At 37.1% G+C, this 27,894-nt stretch overlaps 2 protein-coding genes across 4 annotated transcripts; both read left to right on the plus strand.

Moving 5' to 3' along the window:
• The first annotated feature begins 923 nt into the window (after window positions 1–923).
• On the plus strand, window positions 924–16,515 carry LOC120171965 (pyruvate dehydrogenase E1 component subunit beta-1, mitochondrial-like). 2 transcript variants are annotated; one of them, XM_039179563.1, is made up of 17 exons: window positions 924–1,011; window positions 1,361–1,434; window positions 1,541–1,615; window positions 2,003–2,083; window positions 2,194–2,220; window positions 2,324–2,386; window positions 2,549–2,635; window positions 3,660–3,728; window positions 9,230–9,286; window positions 9,510–9,643; window positions 9,759–9,831; window positions 9,975–10,040; window positions 15,400–15,438; window positions 15,526–15,650; window positions 15,740–15,854; window positions 16,043–16,134; window positions 16,228–16,515. In XM_039179563.1, exons 2-16 carry the CDS (start codon window positions 1,411–1,413, stop codon window positions 16,109–16,111), a joined length of 1,104 nt encoding a protein of 367 aa, XP_039035494.1. In that variant the 5' UTR covers window positions 924–1,011; window positions 1,361–1,410; the 3' UTR covers window positions 16,112–16,134; window positions 16,228–16,515. The 2 variants fall into 2 exon arrangements, with proteins under 2 accessions (XP_039035494.1, XP_039035488.1); XM_039179557.1 differs by having other exon boundaries at window positions 16,043–16,125; window positions 16,226–16,515.
• A 3,171-nt stretch (window positions 16,516–19,686) lies between these two features.
• Window positions 19,687–27,554, plus strand: LOC120171979 (uncharacterized protein At2g33490-like). 2 transcript variants are annotated; one of them, XM_039179571.1, is made up of 11 exons: window positions 19,687–20,022; window positions 20,169–20,241; window positions 20,559–20,633; window positions 21,070–21,131; window positions 21,237–21,305; window positions 24,451–24,479; window positions 24,575–24,782; window positions 25,092–25,334; window positions 25,621–25,659; window positions 26,337–27,322; window positions 27,440–27,554. In XM_039179571.1, exons 1-11 carry the CDS (start codon window positions 19,903–19,905, stop codon window positions 27,444–27,446), a joined length of 1,911 nt encoding a protein of 636 aa, XP_039035502.1. In that variant the 5' UTR covers window positions 19,687–19,902; the 3' UTR covers window positions 27,447–27,554. The 2 variants fall into 2 exon arrangements, with proteins under 2 accessions (XP_039035502.1, XP_039035508.1); XM_039179577.1 differs by lacking the exon at window positions 25,621–25,659.
• The last annotated feature ends 340 nt before the right edge of the window (window positions 27,555–27,894 follow it).

The following is a 27,894-nucleotide window of genomic DNA, read 5'->3' on the forward strand; positions in this document are numbered from 1 at the left end:
ATAAATATATGTAGATTTATTGATTCAGTATTCAATCCCCAAATAATATTTTTTAATTATTTTACTTAAAGATTTAAAAAGTAAATAATAATAATATTAATCATCCAAATATTTTAATAATTATTAATCAAATTAATATTGAATTAATTCCTCACAACAACTCTTTTAAGTAGGCGCGAACTCACGGAAATCTATTGAATCATCTGGTCCATTTATACTTTTTTCATCGTTTACTAAAGCCACCAATTATGTTTCTCCAGTGATTTGGGAAAAAACCGAGGATGAAGGTGAAGTAATGTACCAATCACGTGCCAGAAGCATAATTTCCTTCAGATTTTATGCTACAAATTTATTGGGCAACAGAACCATTAAACTTACGGCGGGTAGGTAGGTGGGACGAAGCCTCAAAAGCAACCAACCAAAGGCCCACCCACTCCTCCCCCACCACCATTTTTCTTTGGAAGATTCTTTATTATCTAATTTCTCCTCTATTTTATTCTGTTTGATATCTTTTATATTCGTTTTATAATTATTTACAAATTTTAGTTTTTTTTAAAATATAATGTACTTTATAATTGTATCTAACGATTTTTATTTTTTTTATTTGAATTGTAGTACCAAGGATTTGGTAGCCGTTTGAGAAAGAAAGAATTTGGTTTCTTTCTTTTACTATTTTAATTGCTCATTTATACATAAATAAATACAAAACTTCATGCTCAGGTGTCCATTCTTGACCCACCAACCCCTCTCGTGGAAATGCTCGTTAACAATTAACCGTCCGATTGTTGTCCAAGCTGATCTAAGCTTCAATCCCGACCCTTGAAATAACATTGATCGCTGTACTAGTACTACTACGGAATGTTCATTTTATTATTATTAAAGAAGAAGAAAGAAGTGGTTCAAAAAGAAATACTATAGTAATAAAATTTCATTCGTATTTTAACAAAGCGGATGCGTTAGGTGAGCTGAGCTCTTCTCCCTTTTTCATTTCTGGCCATCTCCTCGCCGATTCATTTCTTAGGAAAGAAAAAGCTATATTTTGTCTACGTTATTTCAAAAACAGGTACGCTTGTCTCACGTCCTTGATCTGATTTGAATTTCATCCATTTAGCGTTTCTTTCTCACTAACCGGCCTTTTTCTGATTTAGATTTCTCGATTTGTTGTAAATATAATTGTTTATTTTGATCTGAATCATTTGTTAGTAATGGAGTCTATGATTTATTTATTTTTTAGAACTGAAGATCCTCAGTTAGTGAGTTGAGAAATGCACTTTTACAGAAATCAGTGCTCAGATTACACTTTTCTTCGTCTTTGATTTTTATGCAACTCGGATTAGCTTTGCAGTTAATGAAATCATTAACAAATAATGTCGTTGTTTGTTGATCAGAGAAAAGAAACGTTGAGGAAAGATGTTGGGAGTAGTAAGGCAAAAGGTGAGTTCGGGGACGTTCCTGCAGTCCTGCCCACCCATGTATCTTTACTGAAAGTATCAGTTATGATAGGCTACTTTTCTAATGTATGAATATTTTGCTTATTCAGATGTTGGGGCAGTCCTTTCCGAAGATTCGTCCGGCTGTGTCAGTATTAAGAAGCTACTCATCAGCAGCAAAACAGGTGATTCTTTTCACCTCTTACTTCGTTGATGCATTTTTATAATCATTGCTAGTCTAATGCTATTAGATATCAAATTGCATACTGCAAGTGTTAACTTGTATTCTATAGAGTAGTCAGTAGAGTAGCTGTGTTTAATCTTATGAACTTTCCTAGAGATTACTTGCTTCAATTCATAAAATGAGAACTGAGATCCTCATTTCAGATTAGCTTACACATGCACACAGAAATGGTCATGCCTGTAGTTGTGCGTGCATGTAAATTAGTTTGCTTTTCTTTCTGGTATTGATAAAGGTCTTTTGTAATTATTAGTCTATGCTAAAGGCAAGGATTAGCTTTCATTGAGTATTGATTTTTTTTTTGGGGGCATGTAATGAACTATACGCACAGATGACTGTGAGAGAGGCATTGAACTCTGCTCTTGATGAGGAAATGTCAGCTGATCCGAAAGTCTTTTTGATGGGTGAAGAGGTCAGAAAGTGTATACTGGAACTATTTTTAATAATCCTAAACCTGGCTGTTCTTTTTGTTTTTATGCACATGCACATGCTTATGCTTTATTTATTTATTTCTAAATATAGGTCGGAGAATATCAGGGTGCATACAAGGTTAGCACTAAGAATAAATTTCTTATTTTTCCATGTATATTAGAGGCAATAGAAGCATTGTTACATCTGTCTGAGGATTGGCTTTTGTTTCAATCTCCTTTAGATATCCAAGGGGCTTTTAGAAAAGTATGGACCTGAGAGGGTTCGTGATACTCCAATTACTGAGGTTATTTTTTTTGCCATGTCTATTCTCTTCTTTAGTCCTTTTTCTTAATTTCATTATTATTTGATCGTATTAGTGGTCTCACATGCTTATTATATGTTTGTTTATTGATGAATTCTAGTATTATTTTGCACTATTTTCTGATCAAAATTGTTTTTTTCATAGGCTGTTTTTGCTGGGATTGGGGTTGGCACTGCTTACTACGGCCTGAAGCCTGTAGTGGAGTTTATGACATTTAACTTCTCCATGCAGGTTAGAGGGTTATGTTTTGAATCTCTGCTTACACTGCTAGTCGTTTGTTGACTTACAGTATGGATAAATTTTGAAATGGCTTCTGAATGGATTGATGTGCATGTCATGGAAAAGAAAGAAGAGATAAATCGATAATGTACCGTCATTTTCCTTTTGTTTTAAAGTGCAATGGAGTTAAAATTGCTACTGTGATGTGCTGTTGAAGTCTTAGAAGTTTGTATAAATGAAGTATGCTTGTTTTCCTTGATGCGTGACAACTGTTAGAACTCATACTGGCTGAATAACTAAGGATAATATACATTATGCATGTGTTATCTTGATCTACTCTTTCTATATCAACAAGATGCAGCAATAAATTAAATTCTCAATGTGGTTGTAGGTTTACAATTGAAAAATGTAAATGAAAGTGATGGTTTATTGCATCAGCATGTTAACCTCTTTATCTGTAATTGGTTCTTATTCTTGTGGTTCTGATTAAAGACACCAAATTATGTTATTGGAATACAAGTTTGTTTAGCTGTAACTTATTCTCAGTTCTTGTTAAATTTTGTAATTGTCTCGGGTGATTATGTGCTTGCTTTGAGTCAAAACCCTGGCATTAAGACAAGCTAACATGAACTTTTCTCTATAGAAATATGAGATCTTTAGAGTTCTTCTGGTAACCATTTGCTGTGAAAGATGCCGTAGCTTTTGAAACTATGATTTGATTTCCCTTCTACTTGGATCTTACATTCCAATGTTCAAGAGTATAAGTGGTTCTGATATCATTTTAGTTCAAGAATATAAGTGGTTATGGTATCTTTTTAACTTTTGCAACATTGTTTATACTTGGACAACTGTATTTTGTTTAACCAATATGTAAAATTAGTGTGTTTGCTAGAATTTCACAAATTTAAAGCTAAATTAATATTGACCTTTCCATTGTAGGAAGCAACTTAAATGACTTAGGTTACTCTTAAACGTGCATGTAGGACTTTATTCTGGTGCACAAATTTCTCTGATCTGTTTCTGGATTTTATTGCAGGCAATTGACCACATTATTAACTCCGCTGCAAAGTCCAACTACATGTCTGCTGGCCAGATGTCTGTACCCATTGTGTCACGATAGGGAGAGAAGAGAGAAGAAGCGAAGGAGACAAAGAGGAAATTGGGGGAAATGGAAATCAAGGGTTAGGGATTGATAATGAATTGGGGAGGAGTTACCTGATTAATGATCACGTGAGAAGCACAAGGAGAGGAGAGAATTATCATCAGGAGAGCTGAGTCCAAGAGCAAGCAGTCAGCCCAGTGGGGAGCCCAATACCTGAAAAAAATAACAAAGCGGTTATGCAGGAATCTACAGCTGGCATTTAGTTAGGATTGTTGGTACCTTGTAAACAAATAAAACAACGTACTGTGTAAAGGCAATCAGGCATATTTTGAATGAAATCCTATTTCTGAATCTCTATTCTACTCTTTTCTCTACGCTTTCTTCTTCTCTAATTCCTTAAACTATCTCAATTCATCACAAATTGGTATCGAGAGCCTCGGATTCTGGCAAGCGGTGGAATGACCAAGAAAAATCAGAATATGGCAGAAGACTTAACTGGGTTGCAGAAGCATATGGAAGAATTGACAGCGCTGGTGAAACAAGGACAAGATGAGTCTAAGCCACCAAAATGGTGGGAGACTCAGGAAGAGAGGATTTCTACACTGGAGTCTAGATTGGCTACAAATCATGGATATGTGGAAGAAATTTTGAAGATTCTGACTGGTAGAAAGGAGGACCAAAATCAGTTTGAGGATCAGGTACAGACCCCGGATTCATCTAATATGAGTAACAAACAACCTATTAAGGTGACAGTAATCAATGATAAGACTAGGTTTACTTATAAACCGGATGAACCTGGTATTCTTAAGTCTAAACCAAACGTCTTGCCTGCTCATATAGCTAGCTTCAAAAATGATAACCAAATGGGGGAGAACAGTGCTGCTAGAACTCAGTTAATGGCTTTAGAAGAGGATAAAAGAGGTACAAGGGGGTCTTCTAGTATGTCAGGGATTATGCTGCACAGACCCAAAATTGAGCTACCTTTTTTTGAGGGAAGTAATCCAAGAGGTTGGTTACAGAAATGTAAAATATTTTTCATTATGTAGTATTGCTGATGAACAGAAAGTGGAAGTAGCTACAATGTACTTGACAGGTAAAGCAGAAATTTGGTTTGATGGGTATATTATGCAAAAACATCATGTGACTTGGCATGAGTTTGAGGCAGATTTATGTCATAGGTTCTGTGATAAAGCCTTTGTTGATATAGTAGAGGAGTTTACAAAACTAGTCCAGAAAGGGTCTGTAGAGGAGTATCAAGACAGATTTGAAGAACTACAACCTCACATGCTTCTGCAGAATCCTACTTTAGGTGAGGAATTTTTTGTCTCTTTGTTCATTAGTGGACTAAGGGATGACATTAAACATAGAATTAAAGCTCTAGACCCTAAAACATTGTCTGAGGCAAGCAGGCAAGCTAAATTATATGAGCTTTCTGTGGAATTTGAGAGCAAGAAGTTCAGACCTTTTGTTAAAAACCCAGCTTATTCAATTCCTATATATGGTTCTAAGCCTAACCAGCTGCTATCACCACAGAAAAATACAACCAATACTCCACAAAAACAGAACTTGATAGACTACAGAAGACAGAATAATTTATGCTTCAAGTGTGGTGAAAAATTTAGTCCAGGCCATCAGTGTAAGGTTAAACAGTTGAATATGATGATTGAGGAGGACAGTGTTATACCTTCGGAAATGTTACCTAATGATCTAGAACAACAGAATATACAGGAGGAGGAGAGCCTAGAGATATCAATGAATGCTATCACTGGGTGTATTGGTCATAATACATTAAGGATTCAGGGTACTATTCAAGGGAGACCATTGAATATTTTGATCGACAGTGGTAGTACCCACAGTTTCTTAACACCTCAGTGGGCTAATGCTGGTATTCTAATAAATACACCTTATCCTTTGGCTATTACAGTGGCTAATAGACAGCAACTTTATAGTTCAGCTAGGTGTAATAAGGTTGAATGGCAGATGCAAGGACATTCTTTTGGTCATGACTTTAGACTCCTAAAATTGGGTGGCAGTGATATGGTGTTAGGGGTTGATTGGATGAAGTTATTCAGTCCAATTTTGATGGACTTCAACAAATTGACTCTTAGTTTTGTCCACCAAGATGAAAACATTGTTATACATGGTCAGCAAACCTCAAATGTTTTGCAACAAATTTCAGGGGCTACACTGTTAAAAATGACAGCCTCTGATTCTGCTATTTTTTGACATTGGGTACTGTTATCTATGTCTGAGGATTCTAAGACTGTTCCTGCAACTCTACAACCCCTCTTAGACAAATATCAGTCTGTTTTTGATGAACCTACAGGTCTGCCACCTATAAGGAATCATGATCATGCAATTACTTTAAAACCTGAGTCTGCTCCTATAAATTTAAGACCTTACAGATTTCCACATAATCAGAAGGAAGAAGTGGAAAAACAGATAGCTACTATGCTCTCATCTTCTATTATTCAACCTAGTAAAAGTCCTTTTGCTTCTCCTTGTCTTCTTATAAAGAAGAAGGATGGGACTTGGAGATTCTGTGTTGATTACAGAAAGTTAAATAGTATGACTGTGAAGGACAAGTTTCCTATTCCTGTTGTGGAGGATCTCTTAGATGAATTACATGGAGCAGTTTACTTTTCTAAGATTGATCTCAGGTCTGGTTATTGGCAAATCAGAATTAAAGCTGAGGATATTTACAAGACAGCTTTCAGAACTCATCAGGGTCATTATGAATTCAAGGTAATGCCTTTTGGACTTACTAATGCCCCTGCTACATTTCAAGCTCTAATGAATGAATTGTTTAGTTCATTTATTCGAAAATTTGTCTTGGTATTTTTTGATGATATCCTAGTCTACATCACTTCTATGAAGGATCATATTACTCATTTAGGACTGGTTTTGGCGATATTGCAAACTAACCAGTTATTTGCTAAGATGTCCAAATGTTTCTTTGGACAGACTCAGGTAGAGTATTTGGGTCATATTATATCAGCTGCTGGAGTTTCAACTGATCCTACTAAGGTGGAAGCTATGAGGAATTGGCCTATTCCTAAATCTTTAAAGTCTTTGCGAGGATTTTTGGGATTGACAGGATATTACAGGAGATTTATAAAGAATTATGGAACTATCAGTAAACCATTGACACAACTGCTTAAGAAGGATAATTTTAAATGGAACAGTGAAGCTTTACATGCTTTTGAAGACTTGAAACAAGCCATGTGTGTTGCTCCAGTTCTAGCTTTACCAGATTTTACTAAGCAGTTTTATTTGGAAACAGATGCCAGTTCAGGAGGCATTGGAGCAGTTCTAACTCAGGAGGGCAGACCTATTGCCTACCTTAGTAAGGCTCTTAGCCCTAGACATGCTGCACTCTCCATATATGAAAGAGAGTACTTGGCTATTTTACTAGCAGTCTCTAAATGGAGGCATTATCTAGAGAGCACTCCTTTTATTATTAAAACAGATCATGAACCTCTTAAATATCTGTTGGAGCAGAAGTTAACCACTGCCATTCAAAAGAAGGGGTTAACTAAATTATTGGGCTTGGATTATGCTATTCAATACAGAAAAGGTAAATCCAACATAGTGGCTGATGCACTCTCTAGACAATGGGAAGATCAAGCTCACTGTTTTACAATGGGTACTACCTTGGTGATTCCTAGTTGGGTTCAACAGGTTGAGGACAGCTATAAGGAGGATTCAGTAGCTACTGAATGGATCTCTGTACTAACTGTCAATCCTAATGCAGATTCTAGATGGAAATACTCTAGAGGTATCCTTCGATTTAAGGATAGAGTTTATATTGGGGTTGTTGGAACTCTAAGATTGCAGATTCTTCAAACCCTACATGATTCACCTCATGGAGGACATTCAGGAATTCAGGCTACTTATCAGAAGATTAAAGCTTGTTTCTACTGGCCCAAGTTGAAATCTATGGTGGCAACTTATATCAGGTCTTGTTCTGTATGTCAACAGATTAAAGTGGAGCATGTTCCTAAACCAGGGCTTTTACAGCCATTACCTATTCCTCAGCAGGCTTGGGAGGTAATCACTATGGATTTTATAGAGGGTTTACCTAAATCCTGGCGAAAGAATTGCATTCTGGTAGTAGTTGATAAATTTACCAAATATAGCCATTTTTTAGCATTATCACATCCTTATTCTGCAGTTGATGTGGCTAAACTATATTTGGATAATGTCTATAAGCTTCATGGACAGCCTAAATTAGCTATTTCTGACAGAGACAAAACATTCACTAGTCTCTTTTGGGGAGAGCTAATGAAACAATTGGGGTCTAAAACACTATTTAGTACTGCTTACCATCCAGAGACTGATGGTCAAACAGAAAGGGTTAACCAGTGTTTGGAGCAATACCTACGGAGCTTATGTTTTTTTCAACCAAGACATTGGGCTAAATGGTTGTCTCATGCATAATGGTGGTATAATACTACCTACCATTCTGCCCTAAAGATTACACCCTTTCAAGCACTTTATGGGTACAAACCACCTACTATGATCTGTCAATGAATTAATGCGCAACAGAGAGGATATGCGAATGTTAGTTAAGGAACAACTTGAGATTGCAAGTAACAGAATGAAACAAAAAGCAGACAAGCACAGATCAGAAAGAGTTTTTGAAGTTGGGGATTCTGTTTACCTGAAGCTGCAACCTTATCGACAGACGACATTAGCCCTGCGAAAGAATTTAAAGTTAGCAGCGAAGTTCTATGGGCCATATAAGATTACAGAAAGAATCGGGGAAGTTGCTTATCGCTTGAGCTTACCTGAGACATCGAGGTTGCATCCTGTCTTTCATGTCAGTCTTTTGAAGAAACATATTGGAGACTCTGTCGTTTCCTCTACGGATCATCCTGTCATGGATACAGAAGATCAGTTCAAAATAGAGCCATATAGAATTTTGGGACGACGAATCATTAATCGTCAAAACAAACCAGTGACTCAGTTGTTGGTACGAAGGACAAACCTTGACGAAACACACGATACTTGGGAGGATTATACTGTCCTTCGCGGCCAGTTTCCAGGCTTTGATCCTTGGGGACAAGGATCGTCTCCAGCGGCGGGTATTGTCACGATAGGGAGAGAAGAGAGAAGAAGCGAAGGAGACGAAGAGGAAATTGGGGGAAATGGAAATCAAGGGTTAGGGATTGATAATGAATTGGGGAGGAGTTACCTGATTAATGATCACGTGAGAAGCACAAGGAGAGGAGAGAATTACCATCAGGAGAGCTGAGTCCAAGAGCAAGCAGTCAGCTCAGTGGGGAGCCCAATACCTGAAAAAAATAACAAAGAGGTTATGCAGGAATCTACAGCTGGCATTTAGTTAGGATTGTTGGTACCTTGTAAACAAATAAAACAACGTACTGTGTAAAGGCAATCAGGCATATTTTGAATGAAATCCTATTTCTGAATCTCTATTCTACTCTTTTCTCTACGCTTTCTTCTTCTCTAATTCCTTAAACTATCTCAATTCATCACACATTGTTTTTAGAGGACCTAACGGCGCAGCTGCTGGTGTAGGTGCCCAACACTCTCAGGTATAGTTTCTGCATTCTGTTACTCTCACTCTTTGTTTAGCTTATTTACATGTATTTACTCACCCCGTTCCCTAGATCATACTTAGGTTGACGAATGATTTTTTTCATATGTTCTGTGATTACTGCTTCATGCTTAATTATTTAAATTTTATAGAGGTGTAGCTAGGCTTCAATATAGGAAGAAGATGCTTGATTGATTATTTTGTTTTCTTGGTTACTCTAGTGTTATGCAGCATGGTATGCTTCTTGTCCTGGATTGAAAGTGCTGACACCATACAGTTCTGAAGATGCTCGTGGGATGCTCAAAGCTGCTATTAGAGATCCTGACCCAGTTGTTTTCCTTGAAAATGAGTTGTTGTAAGTGAATTGATGAAATATGATTCTTATATATTTGGGTCCCCATACCACTGTTTCCCCTTTCAGTTAGAATTTTGATGACAAACATTGCTCTGATATAATCATTTTGCTTTAGATATGGTGAACCATTCCCTGTTTCTGATGAAGTTCTTGATTCCAGTTTCTGCCTTCCAATTGGGAAAGCTAAGGTAATGCTATGATGCCCCAAAATTTTAGCATAACTGTTGTTATTATTACTATTACCGATGTTTCTGTAATCAGTGATTCTACATAACTCATGATGCTACGTTTTAATAGAATTTAAATTTAGTTTTTAATGGCCTACTAACAGATAGAAAGAGTAGGAAGAGATGTGACTATTACAGCCTTTTCAAAAATGGTGGGCCACGCTCTTAAGGTATGTCTTGTATGCAATATCTTTTTGAATATGTTGTACGTACTTATCATTTGAGATAGATTGTAAATGTAAGTAAACATGATTCCCTAGTGAAAAATAAACTATTAATCTAAGTGAAGAATGGAAAATGCCACATCCTCATGTTTTCATGTAGGATATGTATCCCACATTGACACCTATTTGACGTGACCAAATATGTTGTTATGTATGGCTCATAAAAAGTCTCGTTGTGGGGTTACGAATTATGTGGGTTGGGGGTGTGGGGGCGCAGCCCCCGCGGTACGGTACAGGGTTGATTTTGTAATTATGTACCAGGGTTTTCTATTATAAATAGAGATGTAACCTAGACCTAAAATATCATTGAATAAAACTTCTAGCGCCGCCTAGGCACCGAGGACGTAAGCACATTGCCGAACCTCGTAAAATTCTCGTGTTCTTTCGTTTTCTTTACCCGTTTTCGTCAACAATTGGTATCAGATGTCAGGAGCAAAATTCGAAGTCGCGAAATTCGATGGTCAGGGTAACTTCGGATTATGGCAAACGAGGGTGAAGGATCTATTGGCGCAGCAAGGGATCTTGAAGGCTTTGCGACCTACAAAGCCGGCGTCGATGGATGAGGAAGATTGGGAAGAATTGCAGCAGCGAGCGGCAGGAACCATACGATTATGCTTGGCGGACGAGGTCATGTATCACGTCATGCATCTATCGTCTCCAGACGAAATTTGGAGGAAGTTGGAAAGTCAGTTTATGTCCAAATCCTTAACGACAAAACTGTATCTGAAGCAGCGGTTGTTTGGGCTGAAGATGCAGGACGATCACGATTTGGCGCAACACGTGAATGTCTTCAATCAAATCGTTTCTGATCTGGCTCGGCTTGATGTGAAAATTGAGGATGAAGACAGAGCGATGATTCTGTTGTGTTCGTTGCCTTCCTCTTACGAACACATGGTGACTACTCTTACATATGGGAAAGAGACTATCAATGTTGAGGAGATTACTGCAGCCTTGTTGGCTCACAACCAGCGGAAGCAGAATGCAGGGGAAAGCTCTCAAGCCGATAGCTTATATGTCAAGGGTAATCGAGATCGTGGACGGAAGCCAGAGAAGGCAGGGTCCGGGAAGCGGAATTCCAGATCCAAATCCAGGGATAAGAAGACGATTCACTGTTACAAGTGCAAGGAGGCGGGACATATGAAGCGAGACTGTCCGAAGTTGAAAAAGCAGACCGATGAGAAGCGTGATGGCTCATCCAAGTCTGTGAACGTGGTCGAGGATGATACTTCTGATTGCAGTGAGGGTGATATGCTTTCTATTTCAACGACACAATTGACGGATGCTTGGATTCTTGATTCTGGATGTTCTTATCACATCACGCCAAATAGGGAATGGTTTTCGACATACAGGCCGGTTAATTCTGGTTCGGTTTATTTGGGTGATGATCGATGTTGCAATATTGTTGGTATTGGTGATGTCAGAATTAAGATGCATGATGGCTCCGTTCGGACGTTGAGTGGTGTTCGACATATCCCAGACTTGAAGAAGAATTTGATTTCCTTGGGCACTTTGCACAAGAATGGTTTTATCCCTAAGGCTGACGAGGATAGGGAAACCATTCGGATTGTTAAAGGAGCATTGACTGTGATGAAAGGCAAGATGACTGCAGGGAATATCTACAGATTGTTAGGGAGTACCGTTGCAGGTGGAGTTCACTCTGTTGAGTCCTGTGATGATACGACAAAATTGTGGCATATGCGCCTTGCTCATCTTAGTGAACGTGGTATGGCAGAATTACACAAGAGAAACTTGTTGCATGGTGTCAAAAGCTGTAAGCTCGACTTTTGCAAGTATTGTGTTCTTGGTAAACAGACTAAAGTCCGTTTCAAGACTGCGAAGCACACAACTCAAGGGATTCTTGATTATGTGCATTCTGATGTATGGGGCCTTCCACGACATCGTCTTTGGGTGGATCTAGGTACTATGTTACTTTTATGATGATTTTTCACGGAAAGTTTGGGTGTATTTTTTGAAACAGAAATCTGAAGTTTTTGAGAAGTTCAAGCTGTGGAAAGCTGAGGTAGAAAACCAAACAGGACGAAAATCAAGTGTTTGCGGTCTGACAATGGTACGGAGTACACAGATTCACAGTTCCTACAATTCTGTAAGGAGCATGGATTCAGAGGCATTTTACAGTGCGCAAGACACCACAACAGAATGGTGTTGCGGAACGAATGAACAGGTCGTTGAATGAAAGAGCCAGATGTTTGCGGTTGAATGCGGGGCTTCCCAAACACTTCTGGGCTGAGGCTGTTAACATGGCGTGTTACCTTATCAACAGATCGCCAAGGGCATCGCTGGCTGGGAAAGTTGCAGAAGAGGTATGGACTGGTCATGATGTTAGTTTTGATAACTTACGGATTTTTGGTTGTCCTGCTTATGTGCATGTACTTGCTGATGAGAGATCCAAACTTGATGCAAAATCGAAGGAGTGTATTTTTCTGGGTTACAAGAAAGGTGTCAAAGGATTCAAGTTCTGGGATCCAGTTGCGAAGAAAGTTGTGATTAGTAGAGATGTCGTTTTTGATGAACAGTCTATGTTGCAGCAGAAGCAAGACACGACAGTGGTAGATTTCGAGCAGTTTCCAGTTGAGAAACCAGAAACTTCTCAACCGACTTCTGGTGGTTCCACTACGGATGATTTGCAGGATTATAGTCTCGCCAGAGACAGTGTGAGACGGACGAATATAAAGCCTCCGAACAGATTGGGTTTTGAAGACTTGGTATCTTTTGCACTTACTGTTAGCAGTGATGATCCAGTTACTTTTCATGATGCCGTTACTAGTCAGGAAAACGACAAGTGGATGGCAGCCATGGTTGAGGAGATGGAGTCTTTGAATCACAATCGCACATGGGAGTTAGTTCCCCTTCCTGAGGGTAAGAAGCCGATTGGTTGCAAATGGGTGTATAAGAAGAAACCAGCAGTAACAGAAAAAGAGGGGAGAAGTTCAAGGCTCGTTTGGTAGCGAAGGGTTTTTCACAGCAGAAAGGAGTTGAATATGATGAAATCTTTTCTCCTGTGGTCAGGCACACTTCAATCCGAGCAGTACTTGCATTGGTAGCTAGTTGGGATTTGCATTTAGAGCAGATGGATGTTAAAACTGCTTTTTTGCATGGTGATTTAGAGGCAGATCTACATGCGGCAACCTGAAGGTTTCACTCAACCTGGAAACGAGCATTTAGTTTGCAGATTGAAGAAATCTTTGTACGGGTTAAACAGTCTCCGAGACAGTGGTATAAACGGTTTGACTCCTATATGATCAAGATTGGCTACAACCGATGTGAGTATGATTGTTGTGTCTATGTTAAGAGCCTTGATGATGGTTCTTTTATTTTTCTATTACTGTATGTTGATGATATGTTGATTGCTGCGAAGAACATGGATGATGTTATCGGTTTGAAAACTTTATTGAGTCAGGAATTTGATATGAAAGATTTAGGTGCTGCAAAGAAAATTATTGGAATGGAAATTTGCAGGGACAGAGACTCAAGGAAACTGCGGCTATCTCAACGGGGTTATGTTGAGAAAATGCTAGAAAGGTTTGCGATGAGCAGCGCAAAACCAGTTAGCACTCCATTGGCGAATCACTTTAAGCTCTCATCAGAACAGTGCCCCAAGACAGATAAGGAAGCTGAAGATATGGCAAAGGTTCCGTATCTAATGCTGTTGGCTGCTTGATGTATGCGATGGTATGTACTAGTCCTGATTTAGCTCATGCTGTTAGTCAAGTTTGTAAGTACATGTCTAAACCTGGTAAGCAACATTGGGAAGCAGTCAAGTGGATCTTTCGGTACTTAAAGGGTACTGTGGGACATGGAATTGTTTTTGGGAGTCAACGGATAACCCTTTGGTTGTAGGATATGTGGATTCAGATTATGCAGGTGACTTGGATAATAGAAGATCTACGACAGGGTATGTGTTTACTCTTGGTGGAGGGCCTATTTGCTGGAAGTCTACTGTTCAATCTGTCGTGGCACTATCTACAACTGAAGCTGAATACATGGCAGCGGCTGAAGCTGCAAAAGAAGCTTTATGGCTTACTGGTTTAGTGAAGGAGTTGGGTGTTCAACAAGGTGGAGTTCAGTTGCTTTGTGATAATCAAAGTGCTATTCACTTGGCTAAGAATCAGGTGTATCGTGCTAGAACTAAACATATTGATGTAAGGTTCCACAAGATCAGAGAGTTGGTTGCATCTGGAGAGGTTTTGTTTCAGAAGGTACATACTGATGAGAATGCCGCTGATATGTTCACCAAGCCAGTTACGACAGACAAGTTCAAGCATTGCTTGGACTTGTTGAATGTTTCGAGTTGTTAAAGAAGCAAGGTAACCCAACCCACATTGAAGTTTCCAAGGGGCAGGATATTCGCCAAGGTGGAGATTTGTTATGTATGGCTCATAAAAAGTCTCGTTGTGGGGTTACGAATTATGTGGGTTGGGGGTGTGGGGGCGCAGCCCCCGCGGTACGGTACAGGGTTGATTTTGTAATTATGTACCAGGGTTTTCTATTATAAATAGAGATGTAACCTAGACCTAAAATATCATTGAATAAAACTTCTAGCGCCACCTAGGCACCGAGGACGTAAGCACATTGCCGAACCTCGTAAAATTCTCGTGTTCTTTCGTTTTCTTTACCCGTTTTCGTCAACATATGTGTCGGTATTACTGGTGCCGGATACACCAAAAAAACTAAAGGAAAAGCAAAATTCTATCGAACATGGCATGGATGTGGCAATGAAGGGGCAAAAGGTTCTTGCCCATGGTAGTGAAGATACAAAAAAATGTCACTGCAAAATAGAAAAGGAAAGAGAAACATTTGAGAACAAACTAATCCTTTCCTTTTTGTCTTAGATGGAGTTTATCTTTGTGAACGAGACTTCATTTACTGATTGAAAGTTTGATAGAAGAAGTGAAAGGAAATGAGTACAATCTTCGGCTTTCTTAAATAGCTTATAAGCCTACTGGGCCCAATTTGTTAATAATATAATTCACTGCTGATAGTGACTGAGGTAGGCACTTCATTTATCTACTGCACTGCAGGCTCTTGTGATTAGGTCTTGTGATTAGTTATACTATCTTCTAATCTGTGGCGTCAAGAACTGCCTAAAATATGGTGTGAAATAGGTCCTTTCGATTGAAGGAATTAAATATGAGTGCAAATCTAGATATTAGAGCTTAGTGCTCTTGTTAATGGGCGTCCTGTATCATGCTGCACTGCTTAGTTCTTTCTCCTTGTTTGTATTCTCCTGGAAATCTAATTATATAGCATGTTGGACTTATAAACTAATAGAATATTTGTTGTTCAGGCAGCTGAGATACTTGAAAAGGATGGAATTGATGCTGAGGTAAAATATATAAGACGAAGAAGTCATATCCTTACAAGTTGATTTGATCATTCTTTAAAATGCAATGGCTGGTTTTGTTACGTACAGGTTATAAATTTGCGTTCTATTAGGCCGCTAGACAGATCAGCAATTAATGCTTCCGTCAGGAAAACCAACAGATTAATAACAGTTGAAGAAGGGTTTCCGCAGCATGGTGTTGGTGCAGAAATCTGGTTCGAGTTCTTTTCTTGTCGATCATTTAATTTCTGCTTACCAAACATTCTGGTACCTTTTATATTTACAATGCATACTTCTTTCACAGTGCATCGGTTGTGGAGGAGAGTTTTGCTTATCTTGATGCACCGGTTGAGAGAATTGCTGGAGCTGATATTCCCATGCCATATGCAGCGAATCTTGAGAGAATGGCTGTGCCACAGGTAATTCCATTTCCTTGTATTTTAACTTGTTTTTCTGACAACGAGGATCTTTAAAGCTGCTCCTTCTCCTCCTCAATACAACCTTTTGCAAAAACCCTCTAGTTCGATGGCCGCATGGATGCTATATTTGTACAATTATCACTATGTACCTATAGGTTAATATTCTTTTTCTTCTGTGAATTCTGCAGGTTGAAGATATAGTCCGTGCTGCAAAGAGAGCATGCTACAGATCTGTACCACTTGCTGCTGCTGCATGATCGAACCAATCTAGGTCAAAATTTCAGTTCTCGCCGTTTGCATGACGTTTTTTTTTCCTTGTTGCTTGTAGTGTTTAACTTCTACATTGCCTTGGGCCTGTGTATCTATTTCAGGGAATTAGAGGAATACGCGATTTTTTACCTTCTCAAGTGTCTTGGGGAGAGGCAGGTTCATTTAATAACCGAGACATTGTTAGAAAAGGCTGGAAATTGGGTGACTTCATTTGTGATGTGAACCCTGCTGAAGCCCAAGGTTCTATGTTTTTGTGATGCGAAGGGCTCTGCTACTGTTTATGTTGGTTCAGTTGAATGATTTTTAAAATGAATGCATTGATTTGATGTTTTGTTTGGGAATCACTACCAAGTAGTAATAAAAGGATCACCATTTACCCCTCTTTTTCCTACCCTATACTTTTCGTTACAGCTCTTAGCAGTAATGAAAATCGAATGAATTTAGTTGAAGTGGTTAAAAACAAGTTTAAGAAGTTCACTCAGATTGAATCAACAAAAATGGTTTTATATGTGATTTTTTAAAATTTTGCTTGTGATTGGTGAGATATGAGATTTTAATTGTTTTAGTTTTCTGTTTAATATTTATTTAACATTAAGGGTGTGGCTTTTTAAATTTCTTTTAGGAATGATTAAAACGACCAGAATCTAATACTCATTCCTTTTTAGTTTTTTCATTTCTTGGGATTATGTAGGTGTGACATAAGTCTTCGATCACTCAGAAAGTGTATGTTTAGAATGTTACATTTAAATACTTAAAGAAAATTATATAAATAATATAATATTTCAGTTTTTTATTTGATTTTGAGTTGTCAAAAGAAATTAATTTAATTAGACTCATATTAATTATTGAACTAAAATCCCAAATATTTTATAAGATAATAATTATCTTTAATTATCATATTCTTCATTTAAAACAGTTTTTTAATACAAAAGATATCATAGTATAGATTTTTTAGAATCTTTTGTTCTCTTCATTTACTCTTGAAACTATTTTTACCGACCATTAACATCATCGTATGAATTATCATTCACCTCCGTTTAACGAGAATTAGTCCCACGAATGATTAATGTGAAAGGGAACGAAAACAAAAAATGAAGAAAAAGAAACGAAACTCGGATGGCGGTGGCCGAAATTGAAATTGAAACTGAAACAGGGAGAATAACAGTAACAGAAAACACTTATTTCCTGGTCCTATACTTAACCCCCACGAAACACGGTTTATTGACCAAACCCTTTCTGCTGAGTGCGGCCATCTTTTTTCCGTGCTTTTCAGTTTTTTCTCTTAATATCCACAGTTAAATAATTAACAATAATGAAGAATTGACTTTGAAATTATGATACTGTTTTCTTTTATCTTTATTATATTTCCATATTGATTACAAAACCGTTTGGGGGTAGCGAATTAAGAAAAAGTGATGGATCGCATGCGAATAGAGTGATGGATGTATGCGAATGGAGCAAATTGGATCGGGAGGGTCATCTTTGTCTCTGTAGTATCTGATATAGATTAGTCGGTTAATAAATCGGATATCAGTTATTAAGAAAGAGTAAATTAGCTGATCACATTCTCATATATAATGAGGTAAGGGGAGGTAGGATAGTAGAATGCCCCCAATGCCAGGTTGAGAGTAACTTCCATGGGAGACCTCCGGTTATGAATTGTCCACCGTGAAACTCGATCTCACGACCACAAGGTTAAGAGTCTTGCGCTCTACCAACTGAGCTGGAGCAAATTTGTGTGTTCCTTATTTTTTAAAAATAAAATAATACACTCTTGATAAATAATATTACAGTAATTTCTTAATTTCTTGTCAAGTGTTTTCATAAATTAGATAGACAAACCAGGTTAGATAATGAAAAATATCACTCCAAACGAGTGAATTTCAATTTTTTACTTGCGTTAAACGTTATAAATTAAAATCGGCATAATAACAAAAAATGTTCCCAACATTTAATTAACTAGTTACTTTGGTCCTTTTTTTTAGTATTTTGGTCTCTAATATTTTATTTTTGGGCAAAAAGGTCCTTATGTGAATGAAAATTGTTAGTTAACAAACTATCAACGTTTCATAATAGGGGTATTTTTTTAAAATGAAATGTTGAAACCAAAGTACTTCAGAAAAGAATAGGGGTTAAAATGATTATTTAATCAAATATTAATAACTTTTTTACCCTAAAATAAAATATTAAAATACAAAACATTCTTTAAAAATATTATTATTTAATATAAAATAATTGAAAATATAAAATAAAAATAGAAAGTGGTTAGACGCCACCACCGACCACCACCGATCGTTGTAGATGGTGGCCATTCGGTCCCAAATTTCATGGGTCGTTTCGTCTTGATACCTTAAGTCTGAATCCACCCTCCATTTGTCATAACTTACTCTGAAGTCCACAAATTGGAGATTGAAAGTAAGGAAGTTGAAACGTTTCAGTCGAGGTTCATAGATTTTGAGACATTTTATGGTGAAACAACCACCAGATTCGAACTCAGGTGGTCGAGACGAACTGAACAACCACTATATACGACGGTCGACTATGGCCGACGGTAGCGTCCAACCATCTTATGTTTTTATTTTATATTTTCAATTATTTTATATTAAATAATAATAATAAAGGCCTCATCGTACAAAAAATAATAAAATAATTTAGAATGATCATAAAGGAGTAATTCAAAAATTTAGTGAGTAAATTAGAAAAAATTGAAAGTACGATGAGAAAAACAAGAGATAAAGTATAGTTCATTAAGGAATAGTATATTTTACCCTTAAAAAATATAGAGTCAAATTATCATTATAATTCATTAAAGAAATGGATTATTGACTTTTGACTACTCGTTCTGTTTTTATTTTCAAATCGAATTCTCCATTTGATAAAACATAGGGTAAATTACAAATTTAATATTTAAACTATCAGTTTTATTTTGTTTTAGCACCTAAACTTTCATTTGTTTCAGAATCATATTTAACATTTAATTTTTGTTTTATTTTAACACCCTACCATTAAAAACTTAACGGAACTACCACACATGACAATTTTTATGGATAAATTATATAATGTATCACTTAACTATCTTCTCACTGTTATTTGGTCACTAAAGTTAAACAAATTTCAATTTAATTACTCAACTTTTAAATTACTTTTATTTTAATCATTATAATTTATTTTATTAATAATTTTTGTGTGACATGAAATTTTTATTATTATTTTATTAATATATAATTAAAATATTTTTTTTGAAAGTTAGAGTGGTTAAGAGTAATTTGAAAGTTAAGTAATTAAGTTAAAAAATTAAACTTTAGTGACTAAAATAAAAGTGAGAAGATAATTGAATGAAAAATGATATAATTTACCGATAAAAATACAATGTTTTAACAGTTTGCTAAAATTTTAACCACGAGGTACTAAAATGAAACAAAAAGTAAACATTAAATATGATTTTAAACTAAATGAAAGTTTAGGTATAAAAATGAAATAAAATTAATAGTTTAGGTTATAAACGTGTATTTTACCCTAAACTATATTACTATTTATAATATATCTTAATAATTGGGGGGGGGGGTGGGAACACGAAGAAGTCAAGAAAGAGCAGATTCCAGGGTAGAAACCATATACGTAGGCGACTTGATTTTTTATAAGCTCTAGTACTCAATTAATGAAAGCACTGCGAAGTTGAAAGAAGAAACATAAACAAAGAGGAGAAGAAGAAGTTTGGGGGATATTTGTTCTGCAATTTTGGAAACTGAATCGAGCATCTTTTTTGAGGTAGAAGAAAATGAAGACTTCTTTCAGAAGACTGCGAGGGTTAGCACATCACAAGCACGACGGTGAAGCCAAGGAGCGAGCAGATATTTTAGCTTTGCCTCAACTCGACGAGCTCGCTCAAGCTTCCCAGGTCTCTCATCTTCATTTCTCTTTAAATTCTTTAAACCTTCAATTAGGGTTTTCTCTCTTATTGGGGATGAACTCATATAATTGAAGGATGGTGATTTTGTAGTTGATGTTAAAGCTTATTCATCTAGGTTGTTTTATGATTTGCAGGATATGCAGGATATAAGAGATTGCTATGACAACTTACTTGCTGCAGCTGCAGCAACTGCGAATTGTGCTTACGGTAGTTAATTCACATGTTTTCTTGCGTTTGTCAATATGTTGTATATCTTGTTTAATTTTCAGTAAAATAACTTTTTTTTTTGCTGGTAGTCATTTATGCTATGTTTAGAGATATGGATTTGAGAATTCGGATTTAGATTTTATTTGATATATAGATTATGAGAATGAAACATACATTGTATAAATCAGTTAAGGTTTTGATATGCTTAATGTTTGAAAGGTTTATAAATATGAATTTCAAGTTCTTAAATAATTATATGTATACAGAGTTCACCACTAAATATGCAACTAACACTTGCATGTCTTTTCTATTCTCAGAATTCTCAGAATCATTGCGTGATATGGGGAGTTGTCTTCTTGCGAAAACTGCATTGAATGATGATGAAGAAAGTGGTAAGTAAATATGTTTTGCTATACTTTTGATCTCAGTGTTGCCGATGAACATGACCAAATAACAGATGACTTTCAGTGTAAGACCTTACATTTGAACTCATTACCTTTCCAGTAAATAAGATTTTCCACCACAAACTGCCAGTTTTAAAGTACTTCTTGAATTTTAATTGAATCAAGTAAAAGTCTTAGCTTATTCAGTTTTTTTACATCCAAATTTGCATTGCATCCTTACAGTTAGTACCTTAAGTCACTCATGTTTTAGTAAGATGATGGTTTGTTCCTTCTGTAAATATGATAGCATAGAAACCATTTGACCTGCTTGGGTACATCCAGATAGAATGCATTTCATTTCTTATTGAATAAAACACAAGCTCTGTTATAGTAAACCATTTCAGAAATGGATGTCTGAAAATAAGCTGCTTTTGTTCCTGGGCAGGCAAAGTATTACTAATGCTTGGAAAAGTACAGTTCAAACTCCAGAAACTTATTGACAGCTATGTGAGTCCTCTTCCTTTGTTTTTGTTTTTTCAGTTATGATTTGGAAGTTCTCATTAAATCTTACTTCTTTACTGTGCTACTGGATTATCACTTTGCATCGTTCAGCGGTCTCATATAACCAAGACAATCACAGTCCCATCAGAGTCTCTTCTTAATGAACTTCGAGTAGTTGAGGTTTGTTCTCGAGAACTTCATCCAATTATTTGCACATTTTATTTGGTCTTATGCTGCAAATTTTGCTATTTTTGATTGTTCTATCATCTGAGATTTGCCTTATAGTTCTATATAGTCAATGTGGTGCTCCATTATTTGATCGTAATTGTTATTTCTTTTAATGTCCTTTACTTTCTTATTTTTGGACATTTACATACATACTAAGATGATGGCCAGAGATCTGACTAAAGCTTGAAGATTAAGTAATTAGATGTCTTCTTTTAAGATTATTACCCCACCTTTTTCCTACTAACATAAAACAATTTTGAAAGTTGGAAACCTGGGTATTGTCTGAAAAAGTGAACAACAGCAGGGAAAAGAAGCTTTGTTATATCTGTTTATTTATTAATTTCAATAAAGTGAACTTATTCACCAATCAACACCAAGAAATGCCTGAGTTCGACACCATGTTTTCTTTAATACATATGAATCCCTTGGGATGAAATCCAAAGAGTTCTTAAAAGGCCTACCCCTTGAAAACTTGCATCATATATTGGAATCATTATTGGCTTAATTACATTCAAACTCCTTAAGGGCTGAGATAATAATCCAACATTCAAACTTTCTTTTTTCTTCAAAAGCATTAATGTATCGCCATTTTCTTAGGTATTATGTCAATATTATTTTTTTTTGATAAGAATTTCATGCCTCATTAAAAACCCCCTTCTTGATTAATGGAGCTTGTAGAGAAGCTCCTTAATCAGCGGAAGGAGGAAAAGAGTGTCTTAGGATTTTATTGAAACAGAAAATTACATAAAATCCACACAAAATACAACCAAGAAAACACCCCAACAGAACCAAATAAGCTGAAAACACCCTTAAAACATCCAAACTAAAAACACAGAAACAACGAAAACAACAATAGTAACCCCCTAACAAAACACAGAAAAAGAAGAAACAACCATCAACAACTTAACTAACTCAGCCTATGCCTTCTTTAGCTAAGGCATCAGCCTCTAAATTGGCTGTCCTATTAACCCATCTATCAACACCTTCAAAGGCCTTAAGCCTATGAACAATATCTTTAATCAAGAAAGCATATACAACAGGACATAATTCCACCCCCTTTATCCAATCCACAGCGACCTTACTATCACTCTCTATAATCAGACGGTCCTTGATCCTCTCTCGATGGGATGCAAAGAAAGACAACCCCATAAGAATAGCCTTTAACTCCATCAACGTAGGAGGTCCTGGACCAGCAGTTTCCTTGAAATAGGCTATAGTAGAACCTGATGAATCTTTTAAAACACCTCCTAGTCCGCTTTTCTTCCAATCCCATGTAGTGGCAGCATCAACATTTAATTTAACAAAACCTAACGGAGGAGGAGACCAAGGCAGAGAGGAAGTAATCTTACTCGAGTTTAGAAACTAAGTCCCAAGAGAAGGATCGGAAATGAGTGAGTCCTTAGGAATAGGAACTTCTTTATACTTTGCTAAGAACCAAGAAGCAAGCCTAAATCTAGCTAAAAAGAAGAATTCTGCCTTATCAAACTTCCCCTTCAAACACCACGAAATTCCTCATTTCCAAGGTCCAAAGAACGACCCCTGGAATAAAAGGCCACATCAAAGAGTTGACTTTAATCCATCCCAAGCTAGAAAGAAACTTTTAGCATCCGTAGGTAAAACAGAACAAACCTCCAATAACTTAAAAACTTATTCCAATGGACCACACCACCGAACAAGAGAAAACAAATGAGAGGGGACTCATCCGACAACTTGCATAGGGGACATAATACATCTCAATTCCCTGAATACCTCTTTTGACAAGTTCAGTCCTAACAGCTTCCATGAGCGATCTGCCAAAGAAAACAGTCTACTCTTGGAGGCAGTAGGCCTCTCCAAATAAACTTCTTCCAGAAAGTACCTCATCCAATCCCAAAGTCTCCGATGAACATAGCCAGATGAAACAGTAAAAACCCATCTCCAGTCCCTTCCAAAGCACACGATTAGGAAAATCCGGAGAGAGCGAAAAATTCGAAATGATAGCCAGCAAGTCAGACCATTGTTCAAGTTCCCAGTCATGAAGAGTTCTTCTAAATTTAACATCCCAAGTCCAAACGGAACAGATATACTCACCGAATTCAGATAATTTCCCAAACTGATTTAAGGAAATAGTAAATAGTCTTGGGAAAATGACAACAAGTGGAAATCCACAGCCCAATCTTTCCAAAACCGAATATTTTTACCATCACCAACATGAAAACTACACATGCTTCTAAATTTAGTGCCAAAGAAGTCTTCTTTAAAATAATTATTAAGCAATTATCTCCAAATCCAGGATACTTTAGGAGGAACCTTACTGTCATGAGTTAAAACTGAAGAATCGAGTCTATATTTGGCACAAACAACTTCCCTCCAAACTGCGTCCCTATCATTGGCAAACCTCCAAGTCATTTCCTAAAAGCACTCTCATCAAGTGAGATTAAGAACTCCTAAGCCCCTTCACTTCGGCTTGCAAACATTGGACCAGCTAACCCAGTGGATTTTTCTAATGCCAGTTCCCCCTCCCTAAGAAATTTGACATGATAGAGTTAAGGGTTTTTAGGATCGAAGCTGGAATTTTAAAAATGGAAAGGTAATATGTAGGAAGCGAACAAAGAACCCCTTGATTAACACTAGCTCCTGCTAAAGAGAGAGATGCAGCCCTCCACCCGGTTAGCTTGTTAAAAAAATTATTAATGATGGTTCCAACTAGCTGCAGAATTCCTAGTAGCCCCAAGGGGAAGCCCTAGATATTCGGAAGGAAATCTTCCAATTGAACATCCAATAGAATTAGCCCATTCCAGCAGTTCCCCCTCATTAACATTAACCCCAAACAGTTTGCTCTTCTTCAAATTCAGTTGTAGACCAGAAACCACTTGAAATACTTAAGCACCTTTTGACATTCTGAATTTCCCTTTCGAAGCACCAGAAAATAATCAAATCATCCGCAAACTGTAAATGAGACACATATGCACCCCTGTTCTCTGCCAATCACCATTCCAGAAAATAAACCTTGAGACACAGACCTTCGTATCAATAGATTAAGTAGCACCCCTAGTATAGAGCCAGTTAAGCATATTATAATCATGTAATATTGACTTTTCCCCCTCTTTTGATACAGGAAATGAAGAGACAATGTGATGAAAAAAGGTCCAAGTTTATTTATTTATTTTTTAACTAATAGACACACAAGGAGTTCATCTTTCAAAGATAATGGCTTCTGATACTTGGTCTGTTATCTACAGAGATGTGTACGAGTACATGGCAATGAGACACAAAGAAAAAGGAAAATCAAAAGGTCGGAAAGGTGAGAACTTTTCCAGGCAGCAATTACAAGTAGCACATGATAAATATGATGAAGAGGCAACTTTATTTGTTTTCCGATTGAAATCTCTAAAGCAAGGACAATCAAGAAGCCTTCTTACGCAAGCAGCACGGCACCATGCTACTCAGGTTTCTTTTCCCTCCTATTTTATTGAAATTTCTTATTCCTTCTATTGTTGGTTATTGATCTATTTCGTTTTGCTTGAAAGCAGCTGAACCTTTTTAAGAAGGCCCTTAAGTCTCTTGAAGAAGTGGAGCCACATGTGCAGAAGATCACTGAGCAGCAGATATTGATTATCACTCAGTGGACTTGAAGATGATGGGGACGATGGTGATTATGATGAATTTTATAAAAATGATGATGACGATGAGGTGATATGAGCTGAGCTTTGACTATAGATGTTGGTTATTGATCTATTTCGTTTTGCTTGAAAGCAGCTGAACCTTTTTAAGAAGGCCCTTAAGTCTCTTGAAGAAGTGGAGCCACATGTGCAGAAGATCACTGAGCAGCAGCATATTGATTATCACTTCAGTGGACTTGAAGATGATGGGGACGATGGTGATTATGATGAATTTTATAAAAATGATGATGACGATGAGGATGATAATGAGCTGAGCTTTGACTATAGACAAAATGATCAAGATCATAACATGATCCCTGCTTCACGGCACTCCATGGAGGTGACTATTTAACATGTTATTTGTGGATAAGAAAAGCCAACTTCTTCCCTGCCAAAATGCAATTGTTGTTATGCTCTTTTGTGTGTTTCTGTAGAATGGATTTCATTCTTCGGATTGTTTTAAAGAAAGTTCTATGCACCTCGAACAGGAACATGGATAAAATATGATTTATTCTATTTGTGCCTCTAAATGAATTAACTTTTTTTTGATAGGATAAATGAATTAACTTTAGAATGGATTTCATGTTAGTTTTTCTTGAGCGATAATTTTCCATGTGATTTTGCAGTTGGATGAAGTATGCCTTAAATTTCCCCAAGTTGCAAAGGTAAAGAACTAGTTATATTACTACATACTGCAAGTTTGATTGTGTAAATGTTCAAATAGAGCAGTCAAGTAATCTGGTTCATGATAATAGTCAGAACTATAACTAGTTGGCTGTAGATGGAGAGTTCCAACTTTAATATGAAACTACTGGGGGAGAATACCACGTAACACTTCCCTTTTTTTTTTATAGAAACCACGTAACACTTCCCTCAATATAGTGCACAAAGCCTATAGGTGGGCAACCTTACTGGGGGTCGCCAACCCCGCTTGGGTTAGGCAAGAAGAACAACATAATAGAACTTGCACTTTTATACCATGTGAAAGCATCCAAACTAAAACCAATTGATTATAGATGGAGAGGCCCAAAATCTAATACAAAAGACCATAAGAAATCCAATACTCAAAAGGTGTAGGATAAAGCCACTTATAATTTTTTGAAACTAATCATACTATTACGTATCAGTTTTCATTGGACTAATTTAGCCGTGCAAGTCCAGTAACGGACTCTAATTGGAAGAGATTTATATGCATTGACGTTAGTGAATACAAATTATGTAATGCTTCCACAGAAGAAACATTATAACCTCATTTGCATTTTATTTTGTCACCTCCCCCCCCCCAAATTTGCAGCAAATATCTACTTTATTGCTGGTATATTTACTGTTCCTTTTGTTACAGGAAAATCCAGAAAGAACCCATCGTCATTCTTTTTCATTTGGAGAGGAAAGAAGGAATATCAGCCAATCAGCCCCTCTTTTTGCTGAGAATAAATCTGAGTCCTCTGTGAAAATTCAACCATTACCAGCACAGAAGTTCAGCTCATATGTATTACCTACACCAGTTGCTAAACAAGGCTCTATTGGGTTAGGTAATCCAGCTCCTCAATCTTTCAAGACAAGTTTGAATGAGTCTTCGAACAATTTGTGGCATTCATCTCCTCTTGAACTTAAGAAATATGAGAGGATTTCAGGAGATGTAAAAATTTCTGGATCTGCTGTTATAAACGCAGAGGTAGTACTGGGAGAGAGCAATAATCCTGCTTCGCCAACTCAACTACCCCCTCCTTTGGTTGATAAGTTTTTATTTTCACAAGTTAGTCCAACTGCTGCTTCTGATTCCAAGAAAATTAAAAGACAAGCCTTCTCTAGTCCATTGAGAAGTAAACCATCGCCCAGCAAACCAGTTTCAGTGGAACATCCTCAATTGTTCTCTGGGCCAATTTTGAGAACTCCAATGTCTCACATGCATGGAGTATCCCCAAAAACATCACCAAATACTTCCCCTACATTTGTGTCCACGCCTAAAATTAGCGAGCTTCATGAACTTCCTAGACCCCCAACCACTTCAGCTTCCAAGTCTTCAAGACCTTCAGGCTTGGTTGGTTATTCAGCCCCCTTGATGCCTAGAGGTCAAGCGTTCCCTGCAACAAATAAATCAGCAGTGTCAAAAACTGCCTCTCCACTGCCAAAACCTCCAGACGTTGTAACTCGCAGTTTCTCCATACCCTCATTCGGTCATAGAGTGATGTCATTACCTGTTGTGTCCAAACCTCCGGAAACAGCTATCAGTTCAGGGATGTCTCAAGATCTTGCCTCACCTCCTTTGACACCGGTATCTTTATCACGAATCCATCCATCATCAACTAATTTGAAGACCACTGATAGGTAATCAAAACACAATCCTTTTGTTTCCTTTGATCCATTTTGAATAACTTATGCCAAAACGATTGAAGTTCCTGCTTCTCTTTCCTATTCCTGACTGTTGGCTTGTGATTGATGCAGGAACTGATTGGTTATATATCTAATTCTAGTACTGATTTCATTCCTAACTCATGGGGGCCACGATTGTCGTTATCGTGACATGCAGGTCCAGATATGTGCATATATTCTTTGTCTACTTATTCTTTCTATATCATTGTTACGTACTTTATTCACTTGTGGTCGTGGGATCGAATCTCACGGTGGGCAATTCATAATTGTCGGAGGTCTTCCACGGAAGTTTCTCTCAACCTAGCGTTGGGGGCAGCCTACTACCATACCTCCTCCTTACCCTATTATATATGGGAATAGGGTCAGCTAATTTTTTTTTATTCACTTGTCTATCTGTTTTGATGAACGCTTGGCATGAATCAGTCAAATACATGCCATGTGTTCCATCATTTTTGAGGAATTTTGTATTTTTTTCCGAGGCAGTAATAGGTAATACAATTCTTTTACCCTGTGCAACTTACTATAAT

Source organism: Hibiscus syriacus, unplaced genomic scaffold (assembly GCF_006381635.1).
Source record: "Hibiscus syriacus cultivar Baekdansim isolate YM2019G1 unplaced genomic scaffold, ASM638163v2 tig00003041_pilon, whole genome shotgun sequence".
NCBI classification, from domain to species: Eukaryota; Viridiplantae; Streptophyta; class Magnoliopsida; order Malvales; family Malvaceae; genus Hibiscus; species Hibiscus syriacus.

Bases quoted from the DNA above. Each gene is read 5' to 3' on its own strand.
- LOC120171965 (XM_039179563.1), top strand. From the start codon at position 1,411: ATGTTGGGAGTAGTAAGGCAAAAG. The intron at 1,616-2,002 runs GTGATTCTTTTC...CTATACGCACAG, and splicing joins ACTCATCAGCAGCAAAACAG to ATGACTGTGAGAGAGGCATT. The intron at 2,387-2,548 runs GTTATTTTTTTT...TTTTTTTCATAG, and splicing joins GTGATACTCCAATTACTGAG to GCTGTTTTTGCTGGGATTGG.
- LOC120171979 (XM_039179571.1), top strand. From the start codon at position 19,903: ATGAAGACTTCTTTCAGAAGACTGCGAGGGTTAGCACATCACAAGCAC. The intron at 21,306-24,450 runs GTTTGTTCTCGA...CTTTTGATACAG, and splicing joins ATGAACTTCGAGTAGTTGAG to GAAATGAAGAGACAATGTGA. The intron at 24,783-25,091 runs GTTTCTTTTCCC...GCTTGAAAGCAG, and splicing joins CACGGCACCATGCTACTCAG to CTGAACCTTTTTAAGAAGGC.